Source organism: Dama dama, chromosome 18 (assembly GCF_033118175.1).
Source record: "Dama dama isolate Ldn47 chromosome 18, ASM3311817v1, whole genome shotgun sequence".
NCBI classification, from domain to species: Eukaryota; Metazoa; Chordata; class Mammalia; order Artiodactyla; family Cervidae; genus Dama; species Dama dama.
Genome location: NC_083698.1, coordinates 30,287,428 through 30,308,084, shown reverse-complemented (window position 1 = coordinate 30,308,084; position 20,657 = coordinate 30,287,428). Strand labels below are relative to the sequence as shown.

The following is a 20,657-nucleotide window of genomic DNA, read 5'->3' as shown; positions in this document are numbered from 1 at the left end:
TGCCTTACTTTCCTGATTTTCCTTCTCTAACCTTGTGTGAGTTTGTTCCTCATGTGTAGGGAATTAAAAACTTGGTCTGGTGAGAGACTGCTTTTGTTCTTGAAGGTTTTTGCCCAACCTAAAAACATACTTAGGAGCAGCCTCTTTGTCATAAAGTAACAAGTAACTATTGAAGAAAGCACAGAAAGTAAAATGTTACTAGTGGCAGGAAGTATTAAACTGGAGAAGCTTCCATTGATGAACAAGGTAGATTAAATTTTCTAGCTGATTTTCCTTAGTCATTGAAATGCTCAGGATTTTGAAGGATACAGTGTTACTAGCAAAGAGGAGTGAGTAGGTTAGAGACAACTTTTTTTTTTTTTTTTAACTGATTTATTAAGAGAGCCATCATGGAAGCCCTTTGCTTGTATTGAAGTGGTTAAAACCAATAATGGAGCTTGATTTTTCTGCCCAGGGAGATTTGCTGGGAACCTCTATTACAATTTGGATTTAACTGACCCTTGAAACGGTGTTGCAGTTTTCCTTATCTGGACTGTTCCAGTGTCTGAATAGGCTTTGGGAGAGAGCAGAGAAGGCTCCTCGGTGATCCACACACCCAGCACCTAGAGGATGGTCAGGTGGTACTGATGAGAGTGACTTGAGTGACTTGAATGCCGAAGCCCAGTCCTTGCTGGGGAGCCTGCTGGGCTTCCGGGTGGAGTTGTTTGTGGTGGAGTTGTTTGTGCGTAGCAGTCATTGCATTCCATCCCATCACCGTGTGGGCATCTGAGGCAGGCACACCCACATGTGCAACAGTGACCTTTATACCTGCTGTGCAAGGCATGTTGGGAGCCCTAGGCTGAAGAATGCTTATGGCAGCACTCTGAGATGGATGAATGGACTTGTAGCAGCTAAACAGGGGAGCAGGCCAATGGGTGATGTGATGTGACGCGTGGTAGGCTGGCCAAAATTCTGACGGGGAGCAGAGCTGGGCGGACCCTTGCTGGAAGGGGCATCGCAGAGTTTGGTTTAGACCAAGCTTAGTTCCTGTATCAAGGGAATGTGGAAGGAATGTTGCTTTTCTGCATTCAAATACCCCTCAGTTGGGGGAGATTATAGCAGTGCTTCAGAGTTTGAGATCCTCTGCATTCAGAATGAAGAGAACATTGCATAGAGTACCTGTGATAGTATTGTACTTTTTGTTCCAAATATGAAAGATACAACACATGAAGACTTGGCTTCACTCTGGAGGTATAAGCTTTAAAAAAAATTTCCCTGCCTACCCCTGGAGGAAAAGGTGGGTGTGAAAATTGTCGTGGCTTTGGAAGACCATAGCTGACTTTGCGTTGGAAGAGTCACTGGTGTCTTGTGGGACCTTGTATGTGCCCCTATATATTTTGGTAAATAGCACTGATTTCCTTTTGTTATGTTGTGGGCTGTTGGGCATGGGAGAGGGAACAAGAAAGTCGCTGACACTGGGGAACTTAGAGGATGGTGGTTTGTTTTCCACTACTTTTAAATTATGAAAGTTGTCATATTTTCCAACTTTTTCTAGCTTAAACTTCCTCATGCTTTAGCTGTTAACCTTAATTAGATTTGTATGTAGCCAAAAACATATTTGAGTAAAAGAAAAAATTAGTGAGATATTATAATTAATATTTTTCCAGGAAGGATCTGTTAAAATAAACGGTGGTGCCTAAGCTCAAGTATCTTTTGTTTTTTGCTTCTTTGAAATAATTTTTAAAGAAAGGAAATTAAATGGATAACTTATTTCAATATTAGAATCTTGTGTTTAGCATATAAATGGGATAGAGCATGTATAAAAGTTATTGGGGTTTTTAAATATATCTTAGCTTAAATGGCTATGTATAAGTTAGTGCTGCATTTTATTTAAAAGCAGTGAAGTATAGACTAGGATGGTGCCAGGAGTATCCTTGTGCCAGTTAGCCAGGGCATAAGACCCTGTGGTGTCTCAGGACATTAAAAGCTGTTTTTAATGCTAAATATTTTAACAAGATATGCCCCAAGGTGTATTAACAGGGATGCTCCTGGGTTATCAGTGGTGGTCCAGGTGAATCTTGTGAAATTAGGGAAATTTCTCACACATTTGTAGACCTGAAGTTGAGGAAACTTTTGTGGCTGGTAAAGGCTATCTTTGCAGTGCAGGGTTTAAGAGCAGTAATGCATGACTGCTTAAGTGGTTGTTGCCAATGAGATTTTTCTTGATTTCATGTTGTTTTCTCAGTACAGTTTGAGAAAGTTAGAAAGATTTCTTGCTTTTCTTTCTCACTTTATTAGATTAAAAAATATATATATTGATAAGTAGCTTCTGTGTGTCCGTGATAACAAGGAAGACGTTTTGACAACATGACATGTGCCTGGAGCCAGTGGGAACTGAGAATCTTGGCTTCTGTTTCTGACTTCCTTTTGATTTGTGGGATGACTTACATTCTCTGTTCATGCCAAACGCCATTATAATAAACTAACAAGGGGCATACTTTGTTCAGAGTTGTGAGTTCTGCTTGAAATAAGTGAGTTACCAGCTAAGATTTAAAGGTGTATTTGGGAATTACAGAGAGATGGGCTTTCCCCCGTAAGGAGCTTGCATTTCTTTTCTGAAGTATGGCAGCTTAGTTGCTTTTGCCGCTGTACCTCGTTTGGGCAGTCAGCATGAGGGACACGATCTTCACCATACTTGGAAAGGCTTTTGTGAGTCACACCACTGCAGCTCATGTGTTGTTGTAGGTCTGGGATTCCATATTAAAGTGAAGCTGTTGAGCCACCTTGATATATATTTTGAAGCAGCTCCATTTTAACATTCTTTAACAGTGTTCAGACAGCAACTATTCTAGCAGTAATTTTCAAAAGTGTGAATTATCCATTCAGGAACGCTGGTAGTTGGTTTGGTCTGGGAGGAAAGAGTCTACTATTTTTAGTGGAGGTTCCTTTATCAGCTTTTGGTTCTGATTCAGGCTTGTAGAGTCGTAAGACAGGAGGTGGCAGTGTGGGAGCAGTGACCAAGGGATAGAATTGGCATTTTTAGTTAGGATCTCTGCCCCATAAATCTTATGTTTACTAGTGGGCTTTGACTGTGGAGTTTTGTTTGGAAGCTGGTTGCAAACATAGTTTTCAGTGCTCCATTAAAACTGTGTATTTTATCATGGTCCGAAATTGCTGTGTGGTAAGTGTTCGGTATTGGTAAATACACACAGTTATAAATACCAATATAGTATGTGAATTTTGTTGCCCTGAAGGGGAATCTATAGTACATAAATTATGTGTTTTAGAGAATTATGCTGAGACTATTTAACTTGCTTAAGAAATAGTTTGAAATTATAGAGGTTTTATTTGAGGAATCTAGTGTAAGTCTAAGAACCCGCTTGCCCCAGTGCAGGAGACACGAGATGTGAGTTAGATCCCTGGGTCAGGGAGATGCCCTGGAGAAGGAAATGGTAACTCGCTCCAATATTCTTGCCTGGAAAATTCCTTGGACAGAGGAGCCTGGTGGCCTATACAGTCCCTGGGGTTGCAAAGAGTTGGACACGACTGAGCACAGCAGGAAGGCAGGCAGGCAGGCAGGCAGGCAGGCAGGCAGTGGAACTCTAAGCTGGAAGAAGCCTGAGTCCGTAGAATATTGGCCATTATCATTTAGTTGTTTAGGACATTGATTCCATTGTGATCATGGTGTTTCAGTTCTCTTAGCACAGCACAGTAAACTACCCCGAAAACTGGTGGCTCAAGACAACAGCAACTTACTCTTCTCTATGATCCTATGGGTCAGCTCGGTGGTTAGTTCTGTTCCATTTGGTATCATTTTGGGTCATTTACTAAGCTGGGCTAAAAGGTCCAAGAGGACTCCACTCATATGTCTGGCCTCTTGGTGCTTGTCCAGGTCATCTTTCACCACATGGGATCTCATCACTCAATAGTGGCCCCTGGCTGGCTACCCCTAGTGAAAGCCGAAGCTGCTGGGCCTTTTGAAGGCTAGGTGCAGAATTGGCACTTTATTGCTTTTAATCTCATTCTGTCGATTAAGGCAGGCCGTGAGGCCAGCACAGGTTCCAGGGGAATGTGGAAAGAACTTAATGCTAGAGTGGCGTGCATGTACAGAGAGGAGGAATTGGTGGTTGCAATCGGTGTAGTTCTTCCATGAGTTGGAGGATCCACAAGCATTCCACATGCATTTTGGCTTGAAAATGCTCAGAACATAAAATATCTGAAAATTGTATTTAGCTCTAGAAATGGGGAGCCAGTCCACTTGTAATGTCTGAGCAAGAGAGAGGATGGTGTTAGCTCAGAGGTGATGAATAGTGGTCAGTCTCTGTTTATTTCTAGGGAACAGCTGGTAGGATTTACTGATGGGTTAAATGAGGGGTGTTTGAAGAGAGAAGGATGACAAAGTTTTTTGGCCAGAACAATTGGGTGGAAGGGGTTGCCATTTATGCAAAGAGAGGGTATTGTGTGACAAATAGGTTCTTGGGTAGAAATTAGGAGCTTTACTTTTTGGCATATTATGTTTCTAATTCTTGTTAGAAATTTGAAATGATGAAGTCGAGTAGATATTAATAGTTGGATATATTGGTCTGGAGCCCAAGAGAAGGTGGGAAGTGCAGGTGAAAAATCAGAGGCTTTGTTAGCTTACGGTATTGAAGTCACGGAATTGGACAAGGTCATCAAGGAAGTAAGCGTGGAACTCTTGAAAAGGGGCTCGCAGAGAAGAGTGAAGGAGGCCAGTGATGGTGGAAATCAAGTGCTTTTGAGAGAGAAGTGAGGAAAGCCTGTGGAGAAGGAGAGTTTAATCCACTGTGTAGAATATCACTGAGCGTGTGTGCTTTAGATGTATGAGTAAGTGACCGATGTTAAGTCTCAACCTTCTGGCTGTGCTGTAAATAAATGGAGAGTGATTTACGAATTTGGGAGCAACCTAAAATATAGCCTCTCTTCCAGAATTCATGTATTAGGCTCTTTTTTCATTTTTAAAAAAAATGTTCTGGAAACATCTAGAAACATATTCAATTTATAAGTTGCTAGAGATGGAAGAGGCTCCTGAGTTTAGTAGATCCTCTTCTTGCTCAGTGGGTAAGACGTTGGTGACAGTTGACCTACCCGCTGACATCTGTTTTGACACTTCGGGTGACTGTGAGCTCGCTTTCTCGAAGAAAACCTCTTCTGCTTTTTATTAGTATGCATTTGGTTCCAAAACAGTGCAAAGTCCAGTGCTTCCATGTGCTGGTCTAAATACTTGATTAAAGACTATGTTGGAAACTAATGGTCACAATATTTATGAATATTATGGGCTAGGTTTAAAATATTTCAATCACCTTGTCATTTTAGTATACTAGAAGAAGTAAAACATTCCGTGTATTTTATTCATAACATTTAAGTCGTAAGAAATGTAAGAAACCCTTCAAGTACCCTAAATTCCCTCATTTTTGCATATTAAAAAATCTGGTCCTTGGTAAAGTAGCCGCCGCCTCAAATTATGAATTCCGTCTTTGGCCACAGAAGTCATCTCGAAACAGGTGATGTGTTAGAGTAGTTGGTTTTGAGACAGGTGACTTGGTCTGAATGACTCTTTTAAGACTTTCTTTGTCTGTGCAAGTCCTTTGATTATAGAATACTACTTTCAGAATGTGTTAAACACCTACTGTTTTAAGAGAGGAAAACTAATAAAAATGAGATAGCACAATAGGGTGTGTTTCCCTCCCCCCGCCCGCCCCCCAGTGGTATTAGCCATAAGCCCTGGGAAAATAAGTGACTTGCCCAGGGCACTGATTAATGGAACCCATTTCCAAATTGTGACTCTTCCCTGTCTTCATTCCTCCTGTTTAAAGTTGTCAAATCCTCAAAAAGTAGCTTACACAGCAGCCTGATCATGTTTGCAGTGGCAAGTCAGAGCAGACACTGTTTCTTGGTGTCTCTGAAGAAAAAAGAAATCTTGTTTGGCTTCTTTGAAGGGTTGATTTTATTGTCTTGGAAAAAGGACAGGTACAGGTAGTCTGGAATCTGGGCTTACTACAGAATAAAAATATCCGGACATCCAGTTTTCAGATAGAAAATGAGACTACTTTTTTCTTGAAACTTTTTTTTTTTAAAAAGCAGCTTCACGTTAGTATAAATGAATGGCATGGAAGTTGGAGGGGGCCTAAGGAGATAAGAGAGTGGGACAGAGGGCATGAGAGGCAGATGCTGTGGCTTTACCCCAGGCAGGTGGTTGTGACTCCCAGCATGTGTTTTAGATTACAAAAGGATGCAGAGGTGTCCTGAGTGGAGTCCATGGTGCCTGGTTGTCCCAGTTTGTCACCAAGTTTAGAAGAATCCTGCCTGGGGGAAAAAAGTCTCTTAAACCTGGAATAGTAAGGATTAGGAAAGAGTAGGAGGGAGAAGTCATGCTGAAACCTCCTGATGTAAAGTCCTGATTCCTGCCTCATATGCTCTTGTTGAATAGAAGGATGTAGCCAGAAGAATGTTACATCTGAGTTTGAATCCCACCTCTGCTTTCTGAATTCATGATGTCAAATGTCTAAGGATGAGGAAATCAAATCTGGGAGGTTAGTGTGGAAAAGATGCCTTATAGAACCCTGGGGAGGTGTATAAAGCATCAATACAGCATCACCCAGTAGTCAATCCCATATCACCTGTTGTATTGTTTCCCCTTGATGTTGAAATGTGAAGGCTGGATGTATATTATTTGGTGGTAATAACAGAAATAAGAAAAATTTTTCTTCTGTTCTGGGACGTGTGCTCATAAAAGTAGAAATCTTTGGGTGGTGTCTTTTGTGCTTTTATGTTCATTGAGCATGAATTACTTTTTTAAAAAAGATATAACCTAGGAACAATAGAGTATATAAATATTAAGTAAACATCTTGATAAATTCTTACAGTTGTGTACACTTAAATTTATTTAAAATGTATGAATTATGAAAATGTGAAAATACTTGTTCTTTAATCCTCCCCATTCCCATGCATTTCCCAGGGTCTTACATTTGGTAACTTAGTATGTTATTTTTCAGAAATTCTCCTATGCATGTATCTACAAACGCTTTTTAGTAACCAGTCATACTGTTTATTTTTTTTGCTTTTACTAAGTAATGTATTCTGAAGAATCTTCAGTGTAGGTACAAATAGTTAACTCTCCTGAAACTAGCAGTTGCATCGTTTTGCATAGGAGTGCAACAAATTAAATGTTCTTTTCATAGTGATTTCAGTTGACCATGAGTACATGTATGTCATGGGACTCTTGGATATTCTTTTTACGTGCATATTTTTATAAGATACATTCTTAGACTGGAAATGGCTGTCAAAAGACATGCACATTTAAATTTGGAAGTACTCTACCCAAAACACTGAATTTGTCATGTGGAGTGAAGTAAGCCAGAAAGAGAAAAATATCATATATTAACGCATATATATGGAATCTAGAAAAATGGAGTAGAGATGAAGATGTAGAGAATGGACTTGTGGACATGGGGACGGAGAGAGTGGAACACATGGAGAGAGCAGCATTGACATGCATGTGTTACAATGTAAATAACTAGTGGGAAGTTGCTGTGTAACACAGGTGCTCAGCTTGGTGCTTTTTGATGAGCTAGACGGTCCGGATGAGGGGGCGTGAGGGAGGGGACGTATGCTTATGACTGATTCATGTTAGTGTACAGCAGAAACCAGCACAACATTGTAAGGCAATTATCCTGATTAAAACAACACTACGTTTACTGACTGATACGGTTAGTCATACTTTGACAACCAAGGAGCTGTTGGAAATGCATTGGACAGAGAGACTATTGGGTCAAAGCTGTATTCTCAAGCATGGAGGACTGTATCATTTTAGGAACAGCCTTATTCTTTCTACAGGGATGTTGTGCTGACTCTGCCAAGTAAGTCTAGGTCCTGATTGATTTGTGTCTCTTGCATGTAAAAATTAAGTCAGAGCTATAAAGATTAAATTCTGATAACTGGAACTTCCCTTGCAGTCCAGTGGTTAAGACTCAGTGCATAGGATGCAGGGGGCATGGAGTCAGTCCCTGGTCAAGGAACTAAGATTCCCACATGCTGACTGGCCTGCATCCTCCCCCACCCCCGCGAAGCCCCAAATCTGCTAACTTAGAGTTTGATTACCTGGGGTGTATGTTCTTTTAGCACCTTGGATTTTGGATCTTACCCCAGAAATTTAGCAATATCTTTTTGCAGTCGGAGCTTTACTGAGTAATATTTTGAGGAGAAATTTGATTGAAAATTAGTTTAAAAAAAAAATTAGTTTTCAAAACAAAGTTTTACTCCTCTTACCACTTGAACTAGCCAGGTGAGTACTGGAGAGCTTATTTAAGAGAACCTATGACGATGTTAAAACTGTTGGAGCTGTGACTGAGTTCTTTCTAGTGATCCCCAAATGCTGATTTTTTTTTTTTTTTAAAAAGTCAGCTGTTCTTGCAGAAATGGAGAAACTCTTGCTTTTCTTTGGCGAGATAAGTGAGGTTGAACATTTTAATTTCTCTATTTTGTGGCCTGCAAGTTTACGTATTGCTGTAGTTTTTTGAGTTTCAGAAATGGATTCATTCCTTACAGCTTATAAAAATTCTTAGCCTAATTAGCATAGATGGAGTACCTGGGCTGGTAGACAGCTCCATGCTAGATTTCAGGGGCTAGAAAGAACACATTTCTTTTTCTGAAGAAAAAGTACATGGAGTATAGTGACTTGTACTTTGTTCTGCTTCAATTCCTCAGTGATATTTTTGTCTTAACACTCACAGTGGCTCACTGTGCCCGTGATCCCAGAGGTGGAGTAATACCTCTACAGGTAGAGGAGTTGTAAAATACACCGCGGGGTATGTATGAGATACCCCAGAAACAGAGGAGGGCCGTTGGTCTTAGCTGAGTGCCCGTGCAGCCAGCCAGAGAGGTTCAGAGAGCAAGGCGTGTGAAGGCAATTGAAGCTGTGTGTGGTGGGGATGGAAAAGCAGAAGGGAAACAGAAGCCAAGGCATGGAAGTGTGAAATACCCTGGTGTGTGTGGGGGCATGGCAAGCTGTTTGGAATTAGAGAGACCCGAGTGTGAGGCAGGATGTTGGTGAAGGCTGTGCCCAGAGGGGCAGCGAGAGCAGCCGCTGTGCTTTAGGGGTTCCCGTTCTGTGTGTATCTAACTTTAGGGGTTCACTCAGTCCAGTTTATGTCAGTTAGCAGATGGTTATTTGGGATCATCTCATGCAAGACTTGATGCTTGGGGTTAATTTTGGGATTTGCTCACCAGAGATTATGTTGAACTGCTTTTACTTTATAAGTGCTTCCTGGAAACAGCTGTTCCCCAAATCATTCCATGGGGCATGGAGCTGTTCCCAGCCCTCTGACTGGGATTTGGTAAATTGTGGGAGGACTAGGAATGCTATCGTAAGGCTGACTGAGCCTGTGCTGCTTTTTTTAAAGGTCGAGTGAAGAACCTGCCCGTCAATGCAGGAGACGTGGGTTTGATCCCCAGGTCAGGAAGATTCCCCTGGAGGAGGGCGTGGCAACCCACTCCGGTATTCTTGCCTGGAGAAGTCCCATGGACTGAGGAGCCTGGCGGGCTGCAGTCCATGGGGTCACACAGAGTCAGACATGACTGAAGAGACTTAGCACATGATAGTCACAGTTTTAATCAGTGGTGATGATTAAAGCACCTAGTATTTGATTTTTATTATGACATCTCAAATGATGTAATGAACCTTTGGAGAAAAATGAGACCCTTCAATGTGCATGTGCTATTAACTGAGCAAAATCAGAGGCAGCAGTGCACACTGTTGGGAGGATCAGTGATCTCTTGCCTGGAATCAGACAAACATCAGTTAGAATCCTTGCTCAGCTCTGTGTTCCCTGGCAAACTGATGCTACTCTGGACTTCTCAGTTTATCTGTTCAATCCAGTCACTCAGTCGTGTCCAACTCTTGGCGACCCCATGGACTGCAGCACGCCAGGCTTCCCTGTCCATCACCAACTCCTGGAGCTTGCTCAAACTCATGTCCATCGAGTTGGTGATGCCATCCAACCATCTCATCCTCTGTCATCCACTTCTCCTTCTGCCTTTTTATCTGTACATAGGAGCAATAAACTTAATGTATAAGTTTATCTGTAAATAGTAATAAACCTTATTGTACAAGGTTGTTGGGAATTAAATCAATGTTTGGAAAGGACTTCATGGAATATCTAACACAAGTAGTATTGTTTCATATTAGTAAGCTTGTGTATTTACAAGTGGTGATTGAAAATAAGAGATGAGTGTATCTATTTCTGTGTAATCCCATAGTTTGCTACTGATACATGGAAATGTTTGACACTTCTTTGTAGAGTATGAGTAATGCATTGTGGATAAGTTAAGAGTTTGTACTTTAGGTCTAGATGTGTATGTCTTGGAATCCCTAAAATGCAGTTAGTTAGGAAATTATCTTGAGAGATCATATTTTTTAAAAAGGCCAGGAGATAAATTTCTGTTAATTTCAAAAAGGTAGGCAACATATGACAGAAATGTACACAGGATAAGCAGCAGTTCAGAAGGAGATACCTGAAAGGCTCATCTACTTAGGGAAAGATATCCTGTCTTGCTCATCATTAGGGAAATGCCAGTTGTAATGCCATTTTCCTCCATCAAGTTAGGAAAAGTGAACAAGATTAATAGTAACTGGTATTGGCAAGTATGTGTAGGTATGGGCATTCATACAGCAGAGACTTCTTGGCATGCTATTTGGGAGTATCTGTTAGAACTAAAATGTGAATATCCTTCAGGTATCATGGGGTACAACCTAGTTTTCGTAGTTGTGTGGTCTGTAAGCATACTTGTAATGAACAGTATTGTAAAGGAGCTCAAATCGCTAGGCAGGACTTGGGAAAAAAAAGGTCTTTGGGTAGAAGTCCAAAATATGTGCAGATAGACTTTCAGGTTTTATTATTTTACTCATTACATTTTAATAGGTATTATGAGATAATCTGGAACTTCCACTATTGTCTACTTTCCAAGCAGAGAAGATCCTTAGCCTTAATTTGGCTGTCTGGAATGTTTTGCATTTACTCATTTTTGAGCTTTAGGTTTTTGAAAAGGAGGAAGAGAACCAAGAACTGCTTTTCTTTCTTCAAAGCACTTTGAAGTAATGTTAAACAGTTTTTAACTGTTAGGTCTTTGTTAAAAAGACATTTTTTTTTTTCTCTCCACAGTATTGTTTAATAGAAAATTGGAAATAAATGTCCACTCACAGAAAATGTACCATACTCTAACAAATTATACTGTGGTATATTTCTTAGCATTTACAAAGAGTAATATAAATATGGTATAGCTCTTAAAAGATAGATGTTTGGCAGTGGGGGGGTGGAACTTTCATAGGCACATTTGCATGAAAGCACATGTAAAAGGCTAGAAGCTTAACCACCAAAAAGATTGGTTATCTTTGCAAATAAGAAGTGACTGATGAGGAGAGAGGCTAATCTTTGGCTTTATTCTTCATTCTAATGGTCCTCAAACTTTTTGGTTTTGATTCTTTGATACTTAAAAACTGAGGCTCCTCAAAGAGCTTTTATTTTTTTTCTTGAAATATACTGTGTAGAGGGCTTCCCAGGTGGCTCAGCAATAAAGAATCTGCCTGCGATGCAGGAGATGCCCGTTCCATCCCTGCCTGGGTTGGGAAGATGGCCTGGAGAAGGAATTGGCAACCCACTGCGGTATTCTTGCCTGGGACATCCCATGGACAGAGGAGCCTGGTGGGCTACAGTTCTTAGAGTCTCAGAGTCAAACGGACTGAGCATGCACACACTGTATTAGAAATCAGCTGAATACTGTTTTTTTTTTTTAATACTATTTTATATTACTTTATTTTTTCTTTTCCTTTATTTTTTATTAGTTGGAGGCCAGTTACTTTACAATATTGTTTTATTACTTTAAATGAATAGTACATAGTGTGTATATTATAATATATGTTACTATAATAAACATAATAATAGATTTTTGTAATAAACTCATCCAAAGCCAAAATAAAAATTAGAAAAGTGGAATTGCTTTAAATATTTGCAGATTTCTTTAATGTTTGCCCTAATAGACAGCTGGACACTCATAATTACTTCAACATTCAATTTGTTGCAGTATATTGTTCTGATTGAAGTATATGAAGAAAATCTAGCTTCGCATAGATAAACTCTTACAAAAGGAAAGGAAAATTTTAATCGCCTTTTTACATGATTGTGGGTATTTTTGTTTCTGTACTAAAACTCTGCAAGTGGAATTTTTTAAAGGTTAGTTGCATTGTGGAACCTGAAATCATACCAGTAAATATTTTTTGTACTTTGCTTACATTAAAATCCATTGGTCTGTCTTGCACTTTGATCCTGAAGTATTGGGAAACTGTCGAAGCTCTAGGTGGTAGATAAGTCTTCTGAAGTTCTGATTTTTACTTAAAAGCTTAAAATTCCGTCATTGGCAACAAATGCTATTAGTTTTTCTTGAAGTAACTGGCTGGTTTTGTTCTCTTTTGAGAAAATGTCTATCAGACACTCGATCTTTAATAACCATGGTTGAAAACTGAAAGTGTTAGTCACTCAGTCGTGTCTGACTCTTTGTGACCCTATGGACTGTAGCCCGCCAGGCTCCTCTGTCCGTGGGGTTCTGCAGGCAAGAATACTGGAGTGGGTTGCCATTCCCTTCTTCAGGGGATCTTCCCAACCTAGGGATTGAACCTGGGTCTCCTGCATTGCAGGCAGATTCTTTACCATCTGAGCCACCAGGGAAGCTCAATAACCATCGTCAGTCTATTGTTATTTCAAGTAAAAATGGTGCTCCATGAAAAAAAGTGAGTGGCTCACTGTTACACAGTGCCTTTTCTGCAGACAGCCGTATTAGGTAGCCCATGTGCTTCCTGGGTACAGCCGTTCTCTTCACACAGGTTTTAACAGGTTATGTTCTCAAGGGTTACTTGAGAAAATTAATTTTTACCGCTTTATTAAGGACATTTAAAAATGAAACTCAAGGGTCTTCTCCGGCTGTCCAGTGGTTAAGACTGCCTTCCAATGCAGGGGTCAACGCTTTGATCCCTGGTCCATGAACTAAGATCTCACATGCTGCTTGGTGTGGCGTTAATTAAAAATTAATTAAAATTAAAAAAAGAAACTTGTTATACTGCAAGTGCCTGTGATTACGACTGCCACAGGTTAGTCCCATTGCCTTAATTCATGCTAAGGTGCCAGCAGTTTACCTACCACTGGTTTTGCACCATCAGGGCAAATGTCGACACGGTAGAAGAGGCAAATAACATCTCAGTGAAATAGTTTCGACTTCTTGGACCTCTTTGAAAATGTCTCCAGGACCCCCAGGAGTCCACATGTTGTATATTGGGAATTGCTGCTCTAGTAATTGAAATTACTTGAATTAGGTATTCGTGTGAATATGTATTTGCATCATAACACAACAGATGGCAAGAGAAAGTGAGGGTTTTATGTAGCTCCATGACATGTTAGCCATTCAATAGGGAATTTTACCCAAGTCAGTCTGTGAAAAACAAGTGTGAAGAGAAAAAAAAAAGATGAAAAAAATACAAGAAACTAAATATGAAAGAAAAATATAGGTGTATACAAGATAATTAAATAGTTAGGGAGCACTTAAGTGTGCTTGAGCAAAATGGAGTGAGTGTGGACATTTGGGCAATCACAGTTCGGCTTTAAGTTCCTCAAACCAAAGTGAACCCCACGTGGTGACTACAAGTCTTGCCTGAGAAAATGAACAGCCTTCAGTATGATAACCTTTGGTTATTCCTAAAATGTTAAAAGACCTAACTATTAGAATGGAGGAGCAACATCAAAGTTTCTTTCGGCAGTTGAGATGTTTTGAGGCTGGAAGCTTGTGGCGACTCATATTTTAAGGGTGACCAGTGAAGAGTCAAGCCTCTGACACATTTCAGCCAGCTTTTCTTGTCCTGTATAAGTTAGTTAATTTTAGAAAATAACTACTTTTGTTCATATCTCTGGAGAGGTAGTTTTCTTCTCTTAGGCAATGATTTTTTTTTTTTTTTTTCCTTTTCAAGGATTAAATACAACAAGGACCTTTCACAGTATTAATATTTCACAAGTCTTTCCATTTCTTGTATTTTTATTGGCTTGAGAAACCTTGGTAGCTTGCTATCAGGTTCTCTTTTTCAAATGGCTTTGTGTTAGAGATCTTGGTATTTTTTAAGTGATCCATTCAACAAAATTTTTCTTACCTGCCAGGTACTGCTTTAGATTCTTGGGAGACAGAAGTGAACAGAAGATAGTAACTTGCTCTCATGAAGTTTAGCGTCTAGGACTGCACTGCCCACATGTGACTGTCAAACAGTCAAAATGTGGCTTGTCCAAATTGAGATTGTGTACGTGTAAAATACACACTGGATTTTGAAGAGTTGGTTCAAAAAGATAATATAAAATGTCTCATGGATAACTTTTATATTAATTTTACCTATTTTCTTTTTACTTGAGTGTGGTATTAGAGAATTTAATATTATTGCATCTGTGGCTTGTTTTATGTTCTTGGACAGCACTGCTTTAGATAAGAGGGGACAAACACACCATGTGAGGCACATTAAAGGCTACAGAGGGAAAAATAAGGCGGGGTAAGGAGGGATGAGGACAGTTGGCAAGGGTTTGGGTTTAGGGTTTTCAGGTTGGATGATCAGGGGAAGCCTCATCTATGTGGTGCTTCATGAGCAAAGGTTTATAGGGGGTGAGGGGGTGTGAGTGGAGCAGGTGGGTGCCCCAGGGAAGAGGGACAGAAGCAAGAGGGGATGATGAACCCAGCAGTACCAACACCTGCACATATTCACTGCCTTTCCAGTCACCCCGGAGTCATCGTGGCTGAGTCAGCGCAGGAAGGGGGAACACCGTAGGGGATGGAGTGCCTGCTGGCGGGGAGGGATGGGATGAGAGGAACCCATGGGAGGGTCTACAGAATGGACACTTTGGATGTTGTTCAGTCGCTAAGTCCTGTCTAACCTTTAAAAGGGAATTCTGCTGGAACTTCTCTGTTTCTGGCGGTCTGGTGGTTAAGAGTCTCTGCTTCCAATGCAGGGGGTGTGGGTTCGATCCCTGGTTGGGGAACTAACACCCCATACGCCACAGGATGTGGCACAAAAAAGGGGGGAACTCTGCTGAGGTTAGACTATGGTGGGTGAAGGGTGATGAGGAAGGCCAGTTAGGAGAAAATGGGCTGCTGTCTGTGGGGTCCCAAAGAATTGGAAACAATTGAGCCCACACAATTGAAAAGGCCACAGTGTTGGTGGTGATGCATGGTTAGAATATTGTGTTTTGAACATGGAGGGAGTGGGTGCAGGGAATGAGGGAAGAATCAAGGATAACCTTGACTCAAGCAACTGGAAGGATGATGTTTCCACTAATTGTGATGAGCTAGACTATGAGAGCATCATGATGAGGGGAGAGGGAGATGAGTTCGGTTTGGCCAGGTTTGAGATGCCTGTTAAGACGTGGAGCGAGAACAGTGAGTAAACAGTATATAGGGCAGGAGGCAGTGTGAGTGGCGGTTCTGAGAGGATGGTGAGGAAGTGAAGGAGAGTGGGGAAGGAAGGAGCTCAAGGAACAGCTCGTGAGCTGGGAGGAGAGACTTGAAAGAAGCTCCTGGAGGTGGTTAGGAACCTGTTTAAGAAGAGTTACAAGCTGTGACAAATGATGTGCAGTAGAGTGAAGCTGGAGGTGGCAACATTGTCCTCACTGGCATCCCGACAGGTGCAGTGGTGATGGAGCGGTAGGGCTTGGAGCCCTCAGTGGTGGGGATGTAGGAATGGATAGACGGAGAGGAAGTCGACAGTGAGCGTGGATTAATTTTCACGGGATTTGCTGTGAAGACTGCAGAGAAATGGGGTGGTACTTGGGAGGGGTTGTAGTTTAAAGGAGGACTTTAAAAGTTTCCTATTTCAGTTTGTAGGAAAGATGCAAAAACAGTACGCATTATACATGTACCTTCCATCTGGTTTCCCCAAATATTGGTTTTGACTACTCCAGTTTCCCTGGGTCATTTGAGAGTAAGTTGCAGAATTACCATTTGTCTCTAAGTACTCGGTGTATATTTTCTAAAAACAAGGACATTCTATTAAATGACTATAGTGAAATTATTTTTAAAAAAATTAACATTGAGACAATGGTATTTACTCTACAGATGTTATTCACCTTTTGCCTGTTGTCCACAAATGGTCTTTTTGGATCCTGGATCGGATCCAAGATTATAAACTTCATTTAGTTGGGTGTTTCTCCCCCCCCCCAAACTGGGGCAGTTCCTTAGTCTTTTGTCTTTCATGGACTTCATGTTTTTGATTAGTGTAGGCTGGTTATGGTGTAGAATATCCCTCAGTGTGGGTTGGTCTGATATCTCCCTGTGGTTACAATCTGGTTATGTTCTTTCAGAGATGATGTGGTCAGTGTATCTCACCAGGAGGTTTGAGATGCTGATTTTTTTTTTGGTACTCCTGGAGATGTTGCCAATTGGCTAAGCTGTGTCTGCCAGACTTCTCCAGTGTAGAGTTACTATTTTCTCCTTTGTATGAAGACTCTTGTGAGGGAATGTTTTGAGACAATATAAAGATTCTGTTCTCATCATGCTTTCATTGATTTTAGATTTCATTGGTGATTCTTACCTGAAACTACTATTGTCTGTAGTGGCTGCCAAATGGTGACTCTCCACTTCTGTTATTTGTTACATTAGTTAGAATTTTACTTTAAAGAAGAACTTTCTCCACTCCATCTGGAGCCTCCCTCCCTTGGCCACCCCCATCCGCCCGAGGTCACAGAGCCCTGAGCTGCCCTCCCGGTATGACAGCGGCTTCCCACTTCCTGTCTGTTTTCCGCATGGTAGCGTGTATGTCGGTGCTGCCATCCCAATTCGTCCCACCCTATCCGTACTCCGTTTATTTTATTCCTTTATATTGGTATGGATTCATTATTGTTTTACAGAGCGTAACATGTTGCTGTTTTGTGGCTCTGTGACAGTGAAGGTCTTTAAGGTGAGAGGTATTATAGCCTGGTGATGTGTGCTGAAGACATGATTCAGCACACGTGGAAAAATGATTGTGATGATCTACTGTCCACAACACCAAGTGAAATCTGTGCGTGCTTGTACCTCATTTTAGCGGCTTTGTACTTAAAAACAGACTTTAGCTGCCTAAGTGCCATAAATCTAATATATTTGAATCTCTTCTGGGGCTGTCTTACAACTAGTGAAAGGTCATTCTTCATGAATATGACACATGAAGTCTAAATTCAGATAATTTAAACTCTGCCCCTGAAAATGTAATAATCACCTAGTATGTGCACCACTTACAATAATTGTTAATCATATGTAGGTTGTTTTTTCCATACCATTTTAACTTTGTTTTCGCTCATGACCATGTATTTTCCCCAGTTGATTGCATTTTGATGTACTAATTCTATAATAGGTATGAAATTGGAAGAATATTGCCATCTGTTTCTTTGTTATTTCTCTTTAACCTTAGAGCTGTTGGTAAGCTGTGTGCACACTAAAATGAAATCTTAAACTTTTTTTGGAGATAATATATTGTATATAGAATACCCACCAGAATAAAGCAAAACTAGATTTTTTTTTGTGTGTGGTAATTAAAAAAGTTGGAAGATTTAAAAAAAAAACATAGTATATATAGTAAAGTTTAAACTGTAAAAATGGCTAAAATGATGGCTATAATCTTTTTTCTCCTTCCCCAAATGGATCCACTGTGGAGTTTCTTGTGGCTTTATTGTTGGGGACAAGACTTTTATACATATACAAGCATCTATGACTCTTTATTTTTTACAAAAGTAGTTTAGTTCTGCCCCTTACCATTTTGATGTTTTAAAGAGCAGTTTTAAAGGTGCTTTGGAACCTGGGAGGGGGTAAAATTGTGATAATCCATGTATGTTCGATACTATTAAAATTGTGGAGTCTTTGGGTAAGAATAAAGTATACTTACCTATATATGTGCTGATAATACATTAAAGCTTGTTTAAATGTGTTTGTTATTAATAGAATGTTAACAGTATGTTAGGTTTCATTGTTAGTACTTGGTATAGATTATTCTAATTTTCTGAGAACTCCAGCACGTGGTTTACCTCTATCATCAGTTACAGAATGAAGAAATGTGTTGTGCAGTGTTAAACCAAAAATTTAAAAAAGAATGAAAAAACCCCCAAGCCCTTGAAAAACCTCAAATTAGTCCTTTTAAAATAGTATTTACATAATGTTAGATTAACTGGAACTCATTGAGTGCTCTAAATTTAATTGATTTTTCCCCCAACGTTTTGTTTATGAAAATTTCTTTAAAACTTTAACTTTACTTTTAGTCTTTTTACTTTTTGTTTTTATTTTTTTTAATGGTGTTCTTGAATTGTTTTTTTGGGTTCCCAAACAGCTATTTAAAATTAGGGTTTTTTTTTTTTTTACAGAGAAATCTTTAAAATACTCTGGAAAATACTGAAACTGATCTGTTAGTTAAAAGGTAATAGGTTAGGATTTTAAATAATTATTTTTAGTTTTTAAACTTCAGTATAAACATTTTAAAGTGAAGTTACATTAATGAGTTTTTAACAAGTGAGATGAAATAACGATGTGTTTTAATTCCAAATAGAAGTGAAGGACATTTAGTGTCCATCAGTCTGGTTGATTCTTTATAGACTTGTTTAAACTAATAGGTTTTAAGTAATAAAATAGTTGTTACTCACCGTCTCATAATAGAATTATAGCTGGCAATCCATTACTGCATAATACAATATATCTAAGATTAGTTGTCTTGAGTTTTAAATGACTCACTGTTTATTTTAAAATATCGCTGTTTATACTGTATAAATATGTAGATCTGACACATCTCAGTTTTGCTCATGTTAGATTTTTGTATTAGTAATATTAGTGTTTAACTTTTTCATAACAAGTGTTAAATTTTATGATAGTGTAATTTAAAAGTTAAAATTTCACTAAACTGCTTCTGAATGGTCTGGTCAAACATAAAATTCCAGTTAACTAGTTTCATTGTAATTTTTAATTTGGTTTAAATACTGCCACCCTAAATCTCTATATTTATGAAAGGACTAAATGAATATTTTAGTAACATCAGAAAACCTAAAAACGAATATTTAACTTTTTGGTTAAACTTGAAACACTAAAACTTTTTAGAATCCATAATTGGTTTAATCAAATCTGAGTTTGTGTGTTTATATTTCTTGTTATTCTAGTAATGAAGAAAACACAAAAAATGCTAAGAATTGAAATTTTTGAAAATAAAGTTAAAAAAAATACATAGTTCTGACTTTGCAAAGTTTTTACTGACTTCGCAAAACTGAAAAATTTCCAAGATGCCTTTTATCCACAGCCAATTGATAAAACTTTTCTTCAAGAGATGGCCTTTTAAAAGGTCTGTAGTGAATTTGCAGTTTTATTTTCTTTCAGCTTGTGAGTTGAGTGTGCCCAGGTGCTAGAGAGACACAAAAGCAGTAACTTCCAGTTGTGAAAGAGGAAGATTAACATTTTATAGTAATCTTAACTCAGTTAAGAAAGCAAATTTTAAAGAATGATATGTACATTAACATTTTTAGCTATTGTCGTAATTGGCAATAATGTTAAATGCATTGCTGGACTGAGTTTTTTAGATGGTCTGCTTAGGTAATTTGCAGTTTTTGGAAGAGCTGTTAAGATTCTGAAAGTGTTTATATATAATCTATAGAACTTTAATGTGTGTGTTGTTACAGATAAGTCAGATCTGGTTCTGGTTGGATATCTTGATGCTATTTGTTTGATCTCATAACTGTTAAGAGTGAATTTATAGGCTCTTGGAAAGATAGACCAAGTTGTATATATAGTATTTTTCATGTTGGTTTTTCTGCTTGTATGAGACTGAAGATAGAATTTTGTAGCTAGTTTTTAAAAACTTACCCACTATATATTTAGAGTCTTCCCCAGTCCCCAAATACCTAAAGTTATAAATGTAGAGTAAATAACTATTTTAGTGATGTCCAACAGATAAATGTATAGGGAAGGTATTTAGGATTCTCAATGTTTGTGTTTTTTTTTTTTTTTTTTTACTTCATTTCTTGGTTTTGTGTGATCTTAGTTCTCTGACCAGGGATTGAACCTGCGCCTTTGGCAATGAGAGTTCCTGGAGGAATGTAACTGATACATTTAAGATGTGTTCTGGTATTCATCATCAGTGGAATGTGCTAAATGTAGGTGTATGTGTATAATGTAGAACCTCTTAGGAAAAAAAAGTTAAAATTTTGACCGAGGTCTTTCCCCAGCCCTTCTGAAGCCTGTGTAAAAGTAAAAACCACCCGATATGTGAACAGTGGTGGTGAGAGAGGTGGATCAGAGGCCTAGTGTGCTGCCCCCTGGTGGATGGTCTGTCTGGCTCGCATAGGTTTTGCACTTGTTTCTACAAGTCCGTCTTTAGGCAATTATAGTGCTTGGCTATTTTACATGTTCTTAAGTGTTTTGAAAATGCATAAGCTTTTATTTCAACATTTTACAAGATCTTAAAGTCTAAAGTCCAGCCCACTAAAATTTAATGTCCTGTACAGATTGTTAATGACAGATTTAGTTTATGGTGGTTTTTCTAATAGTGAAGCTTTCAAAAGGGTTACAACATTTTGGGAGTGGGAGGAGAAAGGGCCATGTAAAACTTCCAGTGTCTGTGTTATGGAGGAAGTCTGAGAGCA

At 39.2% G+C, this 20,657-nt stretch overlaps 1 protein-coding gene across 3 annotated transcripts in view; it reads left to right on the top strand.

Moving 5' to 3' along the window:
• Positions 1-20,657, top strand: part of IGF2BP3 (insulin like growth factor 2 mRNA binding protein 3) — a 143,400-nt gene that overhangs the window by 4,080 nt on the left and 118,663 nt on the right. Inside the window, exon 1 of one of the 3 annotated variants that reach the window (XM_061165076.1) lies at positions 1,062-1,230. The exons of the other annotated variants lie outside the window; for them this stretch is intronic. Coding sequence (XP_061021059.1) covers positions 1,190-1,230 — 41 coding nt within the window. The 5' untranslated portion in view covers positions 1,062-1,189. Of the gene's footprint in view, positions 1-1,061; positions 1,231-20,657 lie in introns of those variants that run through there. 3 annotated transcript variants of the gene reach the window in all.